The sequence below is a fragment of the Agrilus planipennis genome, unplaced genomic scaffold (genome assembly GCF_000699045.2).
Source record: "Agrilus planipennis isolate EAB-ADULT unplaced genomic scaffold, Apla_2.0 scaffold57, whole genome shotgun sequence".
NCBI classification, from domain to species: domain Eukaryota; kingdom Metazoa; phylum Arthropoda; class Insecta; order Coleoptera; family Buprestidae; genus Agrilus; species Agrilus planipennis.
This window is the reverse complement of record NW_020438879.1, coordinates 389169-402581: the sequence shown is the minus strand read 5'-3', so window position 1 is coordinate 402581 and position 13413 is coordinate 389169. Positions and strand designations below refer to the sequence as shown.

Here is a 13413-nt window from a genome sequence, read left to right as displayed (position 1 = left end):
CTCTTAAATACATTAATAGCCTCTAAACATAGCAAACAAAGATTTAAGTAAACTAAAAGTCCATTTTTAATTAGTTTTAATGAAGCTTTATTCCTGTCGTCCCGCCACTTTGTGTTCATAACAGAGAATACTCTTTCTAAATAAATGTTGAAGTGGCCGGAACGGACAGCAAAAGTAACACTACTTTGAACAGATTTGGGAAATCAGGTTGTTCCGTAAATATGGCTTGCCATTTTTCTGTGTAATATTATTGATGTAAAAATAGTCTGAATTTCGAATAATCGCTTACAAAATTACGATGTTTACTTAAGACCTTAAATAAAGTATTTTTGCGTACTTTATATGTCTTGTAAAAAATAACGTACGCACAGTCGAAACAGAGTACAATACTTTATAATAAAGTCCGGGTGGCAACCTTAACAGTAACCTCCATGAGTTTCTTATTTAAATAAAACAAAACTAAATTTCCTGTAATTACGAATACGAAATGTTGACAATATATGTAAATATAAGGTCAAATTTGCATGTAATTTAGTTTTGTTGGTCTTCTGTTTCCCTTTTTACTATCTATCTATCTATTCAAAGTTAAAATTTTTTGATAAAACAAAAAGCTCAACCGGGTTGGGATAATGTCGAAACTTTAAGATAACTTTGAACGTTATTCAATATTATCAGAGTTTGTATTTGAGTTTAGTTATGAAACTTAACAAAGAGTTAAGTAACATAAATAAGACTAAAGTTGATTACTAAATTAGGACTGTCAGGAATTCTATTAAGGGTTGCGTACGTCTGTTCATCACAGTCAATTTACTCCGAATCTACTGAATCGATTAACTTGAAATTTAGTACAGTTAATATGAATTTCCGAGACTCAAACACGGACGTATAACGTAAATAAATTAATTTTGAACATGAGGGTCACTTTTGGAAGGCCACTAGGAAATAAATTTTTTTTTGCAAACTGTACCGTGTGACATATCAAATGGGAAGGCTTGTTGTAAGGGTCTTATATCTTTTTGAGATGAAAGTTGACCATCCGCCCCCTACTTATCTCCGAAACTACTCAACCTAAAATTTTGAAAAACAATACAGAAAATAATTCTTTACCTATAGATTACAGGAAAATTAATAAGAAGTCTTTGGGTTGAACATAACGTGGTAAATCATTCAACAAAACAATATTGTTCGTACAAATTTACATTTGTATTTTGAATGTATGGAAGAACCTGTTTATTTTTTCAACTACAGTGTTAAGTTGGTTTTCCTTTTGGGTTAGGGTTCCGTATGTCTGTTTGTTTGTCTGTCTGTCTTTTTTTTTAAACTCATTGTCTGTGTCATGGACGGGATAATTTTCGAAACGACTGAGCCACTTTAGTGGGATTTCACAAACATTAAGAATCTGCCGTCAGGAGGAATTTAAATTGCTTATTGACTATTTTAAAAACAATTAGAAATAATAATATCGATGCTATGTTGTCTTCCGGGCTTTTTTGGAAATGTAAAATTCCACGGACCACATCGAAATAGTTTTTTATTCAATCTGAATCTAATTTTTCAAAACTGACCCAATTGGTTTTATCATGATTAGATATAGCTGATCCTTCTGCATCTTTTATAAGACCTGAGCCACATATACCTTTCTAACTACCACCAAAATAGAAATAACAATTTCGTCTTCTTAACAAATATGTCAATATTGAAGCAATAATAAAGACTAAGCTTTAATTTAATCGGTTTCCATACGAAGGTGTAAAAGTTAATTTCAGGGAAAAGTTGTGTTTTAGGTGCGTCACAGGTTTAATTTTCAAACGAAATTTAATGATTCGGAAATGGATAGAAAGGTACAAGCATTTCTAAAGGTTAATGAAGATTAACTAGTCACAGCGCTGAATAACTAATTAAATTCCCGTTTTTGTTTGATAAACCACGACTATAATCAGGGCGAAATAAATATCTAGATATTGCTTTTCTTTTATAACTGAAATTGATATAACAACACGCAGGTTTCTCGGAAAAGTTTATTGGCCAATAAATGAAAAATAGAATGGGAAATGGGAAAATTAAATATTCTTAAAGAAAATCAAAAAACATGAACGGAAATGTGAATTAAGAAAGTTGTTTACTTATACTTTTCTTAAATTTAAAATCGATTACAAATTATTTGGGAGCGAGAAAATAATTTCCCTTGAAAAGTTTTGTTTCCATAATGCTGCAAATATTCCCTATTTTAACTGATGCTGTCCTAATTCAGTTTCAAAGGCTGTCGTTGATTGGAGATTCTTACTAACGTTTCGCTTGCACGAGTAGCATGCTTCTTCAGAGGTCATTCCATCTTCGATGCTGGATATGGACGAATCAGGATAGCATTAGTTCACCTACTGACTGCCCCACTTGTTAATTTTAGTAAACTATCATTACTGAAAATTCTCATCATCATAAGGTCGTCAGTCCTAAGACTGGTTGGACACACACCTAAACTATTTCCTATCCTGGGCTAATCTTCGCATTTCCCTAAAACTAGAACAACCCATATTCTTAACTATTTGCGAACAGTAATCCTATCCAGGTCTACCTCTACTACCTCTCTTAACTCCTGCTTCTGCCTCTAATATGTCTCTAACTAGACTTTTATGCCTGAGAAGGTGTCCCATCAACCTATCTCGCCTATTTCTTATTGATTTCCATAGAGTCATCTGTTCTCCTATTCTCTTTAATACCTCTTCATTTCTAATCTTCTCTATCCACGATATCCTCATCATTCGCCTATAACACCACATTTCGAATGCTTCTAACCGAAAAATGCACCTTTAACAATCTTTTTTTGAATTTCTAAATTAACCATTCGCGAGCGTAGAAGTGACTTCATTTTATTGAAGGCGACTCAACCCTTCGCTATCCTCTGCTTTATATCCCTACTACTCCTTCCGTCCTGACTTATGTGACTTCCTAGATACCTAAAATGAGCCACTTCTTCCAATTTTTCGTCTCTTATCTTTATATTCGCTCTTTCCCTACTTTTTTATCCCTTGCATACCAGTATATTTTTTTTCTTGTATTTATTTTGACAATACTGCTTCCATTTTATTTAATGCTACCTCTAACTCCTGCTGAAAATTCTAAAGAAGTAAAAATAAAGTCTTATACATACCTACAGTGTACTCAAAACAATTTTAACTCAAGGTTCTCATCAATATTTCTAAATTTTTTTGTTTTGAACCCATTCTGAGCTAAAAATAGTACAATCCTCAAAAATATAAAATTAAGACCAAAAGTTAACAACAAGTTTCAATTCATACAATTCCAAAAAATATTTAATTGTAATACGTTTATTTGGAAAAAAGTTGTTTGGTACATCAAAATGTTTTACAATAAAGTTACTGGGAAGGAATAAGTTGAAAAAAGAAATTCCATTTTGTTGAAGATGAACTTCCTCAAAACAAGGTTCTATTTATTTATGAAATATAACTCATTTACCGTCGTCGTAAAACATTTTTCTGACAACTGAAATGAACTTTAAAACCAATTTTCCGAGCTGTCAGATCTATTATGTAGTTATTAGAACTTCTTGTTGGTAGGTAGGAAGGCAATTAAAAGTTTAAATTAACAGAAAGGCTAAAGCATCAATATCTACAACGTTGAAATTCAGAATAATTAGACTTGCTGCTTTTGTAGCATCTTTAAACATCTACCTACACTGAAAAGTAGGTATACCTATAGATGCATAAATTACAAAGTAAAACTTTGTAAATTTGCATTAGCACTAGAAATCAAAGAATTCGATTATAGAAACAGCAACGACAATTTGTTAAGGGAGGAGGTAGTACCTAAATAATGACTTCACCAAACACCAAAACTAAAGATTGGAGGCAAACTTACAATCTCAGAAGAGATTTTGTCTTAAAATTCATTTTGTGTAAAACTATACAGGGTGTAACAGAAATATTAAGTGCCGATTCAATTCCGGTATCAATACAACCCGCAACGCTGTACTTAGTACCAATATGGTATTTCTTTTGTATTTTTTGCTCATGTACTTTTTATTGATAGATTAGATTATGTGTGATTCATGGTGTTTATATGCTAACGGTCAACCTCTAGTAGCCGTTTATCGCCGTTGTAACGACAAAATCCTCGATTTCAAAGAAGATGATCCCCAAAATAGCGCACGTAAAATAGCAGAAAACGTTAACTCCTCATACGACAGTGTAGTGAACTTCAAAGGGACAGTTGCTGCATCCTTATCATTTGCAGCGAGTGGAAGCCTTACTTGAAACTGGACGCCAGGACCGGCTTCGAATCGTAAATTGTTGTGATTTTCATAAAAAAAGACGTTTTGCTACTAAACTCACCGTATTACAAATAAAAACGTAGTTTATGAGCGAGATTAGGATGCCAGAAATTGACCTATGTTAAGTAAAACTGTCGCCGCAGGAGTTTCTTACTAAGTTGACTTTTACAATATTACCAATACGCAATAATCAAATTTATGTACCTATAACCCATCTGTATAAATTGATAGATTACATCCAAACGATAAAATGCAAAATGAACATGGGGATGTAATAACTGCTAGAAGTTGCCGATTGGTTTACCATGAAGAGAACCATAACTTACCGAAAACAATCATTTGTCTATTAAAAGTATAACTTACAAGTTGTTGTTGGTTTGTCATTGTCATTCATAATTTCATGAAACCAATCTTCCTTCGTACAAAGGAATAGCAAGGTTATTCCTAATTAATCACTAGTTGAACCTTGATGAAAAATTTTATTTATCTATTCCTTAATTATTACTTCCATTTATTGCGTTTCTGATTCTAAAGAAATCTGAAGTATTTATTCAAAGGCTACTTCTTTTTTATTAAATTAATGTAAATTCCTTGCTGCTATGACGCCCTGAGTATGTTTATAATTAGTAAGTAAAACGGCAAAGCTGGTAAGGATAAACGCGAACTAGATTTTTATAGTAAATTATGACTGTAATCCTTCAATAAATAAGTATGCTTTGTCGATACGTATATTGAAAGTAGAATGTACTTAGAAACTTTCTAAGAAGCAAAGTAAATAACAAGTATCTATGCTTAATTTGTGGGAAAATTGTGCACTGAAAGACGAATTCAGCAAGTGTTGTCATGCAATGAACAGTGATAGTGGCATTTGTGCTAGAAAGCGACCAAGTGTGCATTGTTAAAATTTCTTTAACCATTTTATCAAGTGAATTTGTTTCTCTACGTATTTTTACAAATCGAAACTATTACGTCAATCAACAAGGCTACTGTAGCCATCTTTCGTTATATAGGAACAAAAGAGAAACAATAATGATGTTATTTGTGATTACGTCACACAGGAGTACTAACTTTTATGCTTGTAGGCGTCAAGCATTATATGAAAGGAAAATGGTAAAAAAGAAAATATCGTCCGTTATGACGCAATAGTTTCAATTTTAGTAAAAAATCATATATTTTATGTATGTTATGAATACCGGGTTTGTTTATGTTTTGATATTTTGTCGAAGCAGATTGCATCTGTTCTGTGAGAGGTCTTTGATGGTGGAGCGGGTAATATGGACGGTGTTGGTGTATAATATCCACACTGTTGGTGTCAACATCCTGAGCTTGATGATCTTGGTGTGACGGGTAGAGTTCCAAATGGAAACTGTCTGCTTGAAAAGTTATGCAGTTAATAAGTAATATTGAGCTGTGACACCTATTCATAAATGTGTCCTGTATGTAGCTTTTTGCTGGAGTATTATAAAAACATGAAACATTCTGAAGAAAACTTAATTATTGTTTAGTTCTTCAAAATATTTACTTGGTGAAATAATTACATATTATTATTGAACAGTTTAGAGTTAATGATATATTTTTGGTTAACAATAGTTTAATCCTAAAAATTGGACAAGAAACTTACTTATTTGCTATTAAAATTTTATGTGTTAATTAATTAAAGATTATTCCCTGATTCTAAATGATTAGAAAAGTAAATTCGAAACTGATGTTTAGTCAATTTCATTAATTTGTTATTTTATTATTCTCTACGTCACTTCATTACGTAAAAATATTTAAATACCTACTGCCTGAGAATTAGAACAATCGCCCCAAATTACGTTCTTTTTTCAATATGAAATAAAAATGCCAACCTTTTTAGAGGTGTTGACCTTTATTTCGATCACATTTTCATTTTTTTTAGTACTTAGGGACATAGCGTCTGTTATTTCAAAAATATGGCGAATGCGCTGGGTTACAAAAATTTACAATTTGAATTAATTGTTAATGCGTATTGTGTAGCAAATTGGATGACATCGAATTCACTATTTTGTGGCAGTAAAAATCTAAAAACGTATAACGACTACCTAGGAGATTAAATGAGTAGTGAAATAAGAATAAAACAAAGCGTCTTTTTTTGTTGAATTATAAGGAAAGGGTAAGATGCCATAAATAATTGTGGCTGGGCGAAGACATGGACTGCTGGGCTCCATCGATTACCCATTGTGTTGTACTACTTGTATTTTGAAAATCGATACGTACAAGACCGCGATCCCCCCTTTTTAACCAAACTTTCAGGGTAAATGTAGATTTATATTAACAGTTACAGTTTGTAAAGGTATTTCGACTTGACCAATGGTGATTATTTCATGTTTATATATCGAGGTCATGATCTATATAGGTTTTAAGCATATAAAAAAATCGTAAGGACACAAAAAATTACTTTTTAAAAAAAAAGTCAATTCAAAAATCACGTTTTTTTTGCTTATTCCATGCTTTAATATTCNCTAAAAGCCTTTTTATTTTAATGGAATAATATACGGGGTCTAGCCAAAAAGTATCGTGAATTTTGTGTTTTTTCAAAAATTATTTATTGTTTCATGAATATCTATTTTGTTCCCTTCAAAGTAATCCCCACTAGATATTATACACTTGTGCCAACGTTTTTTCCAATCCTCGAAGCACCTCAGAAAATCATTTTTTGTGATCTTGTTCAGTTTCTCCTTCAGTACCGCCTTTATCTCCTCAATCGTAGCGTAGCGTCATCTTTTCATGGGCCTCGTCAGTTTTGGGAACAAGAAAAAGTCACAGGAGGCCAGATCTGGGGAAAACGGTGGCTGCACTCTATTATTAGAGTGTTGTTTTTGGCCAAAAATTCGCTCTCAAGCAACGATGTGAGCAGAGACGCTTTCATGGTTCAAAGCCAATTTTTGTTCTTCAACAAATCCGGGAATTTCTGGCGGATTGCTTAGCGTAAATTGCGCATAACTTACCCTGTGGCACCACGCCCCTGCGATCGAAGAAAACTGTAAGTTAAACCTTCACATTCGACTTAACTTGGCGCGCTTTTTTCGGTCTTGGCTCGTGCGGCAGCTTCCATTGGGATGATTGACCTTTGGTTTCTACGTCATAACCATAAACCCGTGATTTATTACCAGTTATAACCCTCTGAAGCAAATTTGGGTCGTCGCGGACAGAGTCCAATAGCTCCTTAGCAATGTTAATGCGATGCTGTTTTTGGTCGAAAGCAATTTCGGTGCGAATTTTGCGGTTACTCCTCTCATGTCCAAATCATTAGTAAAAATCGAACGGCAGGAGCCAATCGATATGTTTAGGTCCTCAGCAACTTCTCTAACGGTGATTCGACGATTGGTCAATATTATTTTCTTCACTTCATCAATGTTTTCGTCTGTCTCTTCGATTCAAGGTAGCTTCACCATATGCTATAGTCAACATTTGGAATCTACTTCTATTTTGACGACATGAATTTCACAGAAGTGTTAAATTTCTTGAAAAATAAATATCTACTTTAAATTTGCTATTTTTGTAGTTTATCTCTTTATGTATCCTCGTTCATTTCTTTTTAATTATCTATGACGTGACAAATTATGTAACTTAACACGCTGTGAACCTTAACAATTCAAAAAGAAAAAGGATTTTTGATTTTACTATTATCTCTTTATTAATTTAAAGATTCATACTTTTATTCTTTTGTTTTTTTCCATACGAAATTAAAAATTTTCAATTAAAGCAAATTCTAGTTGGAATATCAATTTATAGTGTCCGTTACGTTACTGGTTTCCGTTACGTTAGGCCCTCAAAATGAAAAAATATTTCAATAAGTAAGATATCCTTTTCTTTCTGTAGGTGCTCGGTTCTATTTTTTTTTCTTATTAGCGTCTTCGTTTCTTGTTTTCCGAGTGTTAATTCAATTTTATCAGTTTTATCAGTATGCAAATATATTAACGCCTCACCCCGACAGAATTTTAAATTGTTCCTTAATTATCTTTCGATTGCTATTTTCGAAGAAAATCAAACCTAGGAGGAGGCTAGCAATGGTCGTTTTGAAACTGCTAACCGTGATGGTTGTTGGCAGTCTTTGATCCTAACATCTAGGTACATATCAATTATTTCATTTTACTTCTTTTACCTCTTTATATCCAGCACATAGGAAAACGTCATGTATTGTTTCCCTTCTACCAGCCGCTCTAAACCATCTTTGGCATCTATCGTTTGGTATAACTTCAACATCTACTTCTTGTAAAACGGAGGGTACCGTTGCTTGTCCATGTCTTGTACGACCCCATCCCGCCACGGTTGCCCTTTTTCCAACCAGTTTAACCTTAAAAAGAAACAACAATATCCAGTATAATTAAACGTTAAAGAAAACCACCAATAGAAGAAAACACCGCTAAAGAGTATGTACAACATTTTCTAATTGTGACACACAAACTGTGGAAAGAACTGAATACTTTGGCAGTAGCTATAGTTAAGAAATTCAAAATTGGCAGAGTCCGCAATAAAACTGTCACATTTACCTTCTTCTTTCAACTTACTAACTAGATTAGAGCGGTAGCTAACAGAAAGCCTACTTTTACTCCCGACAGATGTTGTAGGGAATATTTTAAACATAAAAAAGAGATGCTAGGTAGGAATTGCAGCGGACACTAATAAAAAAAAAGGAACAACATTACACCAATTGATGTGTAATTGAAACAGATGCAGAAAAGCAGAGTTTGAGTATGTTGCCAGCATCGGAATGTTCAACATTCTCAAGAAGTTTGGAAAGCAAAGGCGCTTGTTCAAGGATTCCAACTAGGCAGTTATAGAGCCTACCCTGATCTTTTACGTACCTAAGCAAGCTCTAACTGCTGCACCGCTTACTATTACTCACTTACCTCTTTTCACTTTGCCTGTATTACTCAAATTGTGTTTCTATGCATCTCTTTCTGTTACTTATTACTTGGTATAATGTTATTCCTTTTTCTTGTAGTATCCGTTCGAATTCCTACTTAACATCTCTTTTCTATGTTTACGATATTCCCTGTAACGTCTGTCGTGAATAAAAGTAAACGCTTTTTTAGCAATCGCTCTAGTCTAGTTAGTAAGTTGAAAGGAAAAAGTAAATACGACAGTTTTATTGCGGACAAGGCCAATTTTGAACGTCTCAACTATATACGTATATTCTTTCACTCTCTTCTGTCTTCATTTCGTCCGTCTCATTTTTTCCGTTCAACGACCACCCACTCGTTCCCACGATTCCTAAAAGAGGCTGATGATGGTCTTCCGCTCTATCCTTCAGCATAATACGAAACACATGTCATTTATCGTTGAATAAAATTGGTCCACATGCAATTTGTCAATAAAATGTAACTATACATATTTAACACCTACACAATGAAATAAATATTGCAAATGATCGTCACGCAGATATCAACATTCATACAAATAACGGTCCGATGAAAGAAAAGGTCCTTCTATGCTGTTCTCGTTGATATTATGTTGATAGGTACTTAATTGTTTGTCGTCATATCTGCAGCTCTTTTCAAATTCATCAATAAAAGTATAAATTCATACCGTGGGAGTTGGCAAACAAACAGGAACGATGTGTTGCTTAAATCTGACGTTTCTATCCAACTTAACCAGTGCAACATCATTCCTAAAATCTGTAGGCGAATAAGAAGGATGTACTTCTTTTCGTTCGACGGAGTATTCTTCATGAGCGAGTCTTTCTTCAGTGTCTCGAACATCCCATTCGCCTAATCTAACGCGAATATTCCCGTTAGCCGTTCTAAAAGCAAATAGATAAGCATAAAAAAAGCAGAAATAAGAATGTATTACAGATTCCAAAGTAATATCGTCCTTCACCCACCCGTCTGTTGGATATAAAGTACTTTTTATCGTCGTGTATAAAAATGGTGAAAGCGCCGGCCATTATCATTTAAATTAAAAATATTTTCATTTTTAATATGTTTCTTATATAGATAAATAATTATACGTATGTAATATTATATGAATGGTTCATATATGTGTATGTTACCGGAAATGTATGAAATCCGTCACTGTATACAATTCCTAGGAAATATATACAGTTCCTAAAATCGCCCGGATATGTGTGAAATAAATTATATTATACACATTTCCTAGGAAATCTATACATTTCCTAAATAGCAACCGGAAATGTATTACAGGTAATACCTAAATAGGCAATAATACGGCAGGCTGTTTAGGGATGTACCTATAGGTATCCATTAGTGACGTCATTGTTTGATTAGGGAGATTTATGACAGACTGGAGTTTCCTCAATGCCTTTGCCCGCCGGAGACGGGCTTCTATATTAGATGTTAGAATAATGTGACTAGGTTATATTTGTTTCAGCAAACATGATGACCTTGAATTTTTAGTATGTTGTAGAAGCGATAATGATCATTTTCATATATATTATTTATGGAAATCATAATGAAGCATACTTTTCGAAGACAATATTCCAACATATCAGTCCGCCTCGACTTGGCAGGTACATTAAAGAAACTCTAGACTGTCATAAATCTACCTAATAACCATACAATAACGTCACTAATGCATATACATCTCCAAACCTAACCTAACCAAATAATAACGTCACCAATGCACTAGAACCGCGTAAACACAGATAACTCTGATTCTCACTTTACTAGTTTTATACATTGCCTAGTACAATATCGGAATTTCATACAATTCCTAGGAAATGGATATTTGTATTAAAGAATCTTTGAAACAATATTTTATAGCCTCGGAATTGTATACATTTCCTAGGAATTGTTTCATACATTTCCGGTAACATATATAACACATGTATTGAATGCATAGATGAATTTAATTTTCTTCTAATAAGAAAAGGAATAAGAGACTCAGAAATTTGACTTGACTTGACTGATTTATGGAGCATCGTCGAACTGACCATTTAATAATGTTTCTAAAATATACGTATAAATTACTTACGACGCGACACAATGGGCTGCTGTAACAATCCACCTCTCGTTTAAAAGTGCTCCTCCACAGGCTAATTTTTTGCTTAAAAATCCTGTTTTAATGAGTGCAACTTGCCAGGGATGAGAACCGAATCCTGTCGAATGTCCGCCGACTATTCTGTTCGTTCTTGTGTGCAATTCTCCGCAACCTAGAATAATAAATTTTGCGTCTAATAACTTAATTCACGTCGAATTTTCATAACCATGCCAGAGAATATTCCAAGTTCCATTTGCAAAATAATTGTAATAATATGTCGCTGATTTATTTCGACTGTATTATATCATGTTAAACTAATCGCAAGTATTTTAAATTTACCAGTTGTTTTCATTAATTTTCAATACGTCCATTAAAAAAATATGGCTATCTTTGTTAGTAGTCGATATATAGCTAGTGTGAGTAAATTAGTGCAGAATTTTCTGCTCTTTAATATTTCATCGCATCGAAATTTCTACTAATTCAATTCTCTTCAATTATGTTCTCAATAGCTTCCAATTTCGTTTTAGTTAATAATTTTCAGATAATAGGAATTATTCAGAAAATATCGTGGAATTCACATGTCAAAAGATCCAACTGAAGTTATCAAGTTATCAACAAAATTAAATTTATTTCATTTGAAAGCATATTAAAAATCAATCCATAATTGTTGAAACAGATTTTTGATAAAAGTCAATTGTGCTTTATTTCCAAATTTTCTAGTTCGTTTTAGATGATAAATTACCATTTTTAGAGATCCCTAAATTTTTTTATCAGAGGTTCAAGTACTTCCTCATAATAGAATTTGTTTTTAGTAAATTATTGTTTTTTGACGTTCCAAGGTAAAATACTAAGCCTATTCTAAACAAAATGAATTTACTTACTTTAGTTACCCTATTGGGGATACTAATATCCCCTAGAAATGATTAACGATTTTTATTTCTCAATACTGGCCCTCAATAGAGTATATTTAGAAGTATTATATTTAAATTAAATAGTTAATTTCAGATTTAATATTCTCTTACGTCCAGAATCGCCGGCTGTCTTATCCTCTAAAGGAAAGCTACAGTGAAAATGTAAGACGCTCCAAATATCAATACATATAGTAATAAGAGGCATTAGTACAAGTGTAATTTTGAAAACAAATCATATGCCAATTAGCAGGAAAAAGAGTAATTGAGAGATTTTGACCTACATTTTAAGGAACAAAAGCAATGTTCCTGAGAATGAGGTCAACATCATAAGTCGAAACAGTATACGTATTTAAAATATAATCATAAGGTACATTTTGTAAAAAAATTAAACCTATTCCATTAATTCATTAATAGAAAATAGTATATTATAAACCGTAGCAATTATCATATTATTATGCAACCTAATTTTGAATGAATTTTCGGTATTTTACATAAAAGTAACGAATAAACATACTGTAAGTTTACTTTCACATTGTGAAATTTTAATCGCATTCGCAATTCACAATAATAACAATAAGCAAAGTTACCTTCTGGAACAGTTTCTGGCATATTATCAAAAGATGATTCGATTATATAATGCATATGTAAGCTTCTTATTTGAAAGGGAACATGCGGTGCTATGAAATGTTCATTTGCTTGCAGGAAATTAGAGGTAAGTTGGAGAAATTTGTATGTATATGTACTTGCAGCCTGGTAAACGAAACCTAAAGAGCACTGAAGAAGTGTGAAGACAGAATTTAGAACGGATTTCCGTGAAAGCAAAACAATTCAAAAATTACCTCGTTTAAGTACTTCAGAGAAAGGGATAAAAACTTTCTGTTCACAGCGTCTAATTGCCGAACAATATCGTTACATGTACTTAAATAAATTACATTTCATTTTTAGTAGCAGTCTAAAAGCTGATTTTAATCAAATTTTAAATAACTTCAATTTTAGGTTTCTTTAACAAATTTAAATTCCGAAGTGTCGACTATCGAAAATGGCTTAGTAAAAAAATACGCACGATGAATAAATAAAACAAAATGCCACGCGTTGTCGATATCCAAAAAGATCGAAATCGCGATCCGGGTCTGGTAGTTACGTTAGAACAGTAACTAGGGTTGCCACCTTTTCAGGCTTTTCAAAAGTACTCAGAATAAAAATAAAGTATTTTATTTTTTGGTTTTAAAAACATATTTTTTGTTACACCTA

General features: G+C 32.8%; 1 protein-coding gene across 1 annotated transcript in view; it reads right to left on the bottom strand.

Annotated features, from left to right (window-relative positions):
- Positions 1–13413, bottom strand: part of LOC108740469 (serine proteinase stubble) — a gene marked incomplete at its 3' end in the record, with an annotated part of 52718 nt that overhangs the window by 23519 nt on the left and 15786 nt on the right. Inside the window, exons 3-5 of the mRNA XM_018474796.2 lie at positions 11246–11423; positions 9842–10055; positions 8415–8606 (exon numbers count right to left, since the gene is read on the bottom strand). Of these exons, the coding sequence (XP_018330298.2) occupies positions 8415–8606; positions 9842–10055; positions 11246–11423 (584 nt within the window). The remainder of the gene's footprint in view (positions 1–8414; positions 8607–9841; positions 10056–11245; positions 11424–13413) is intronic.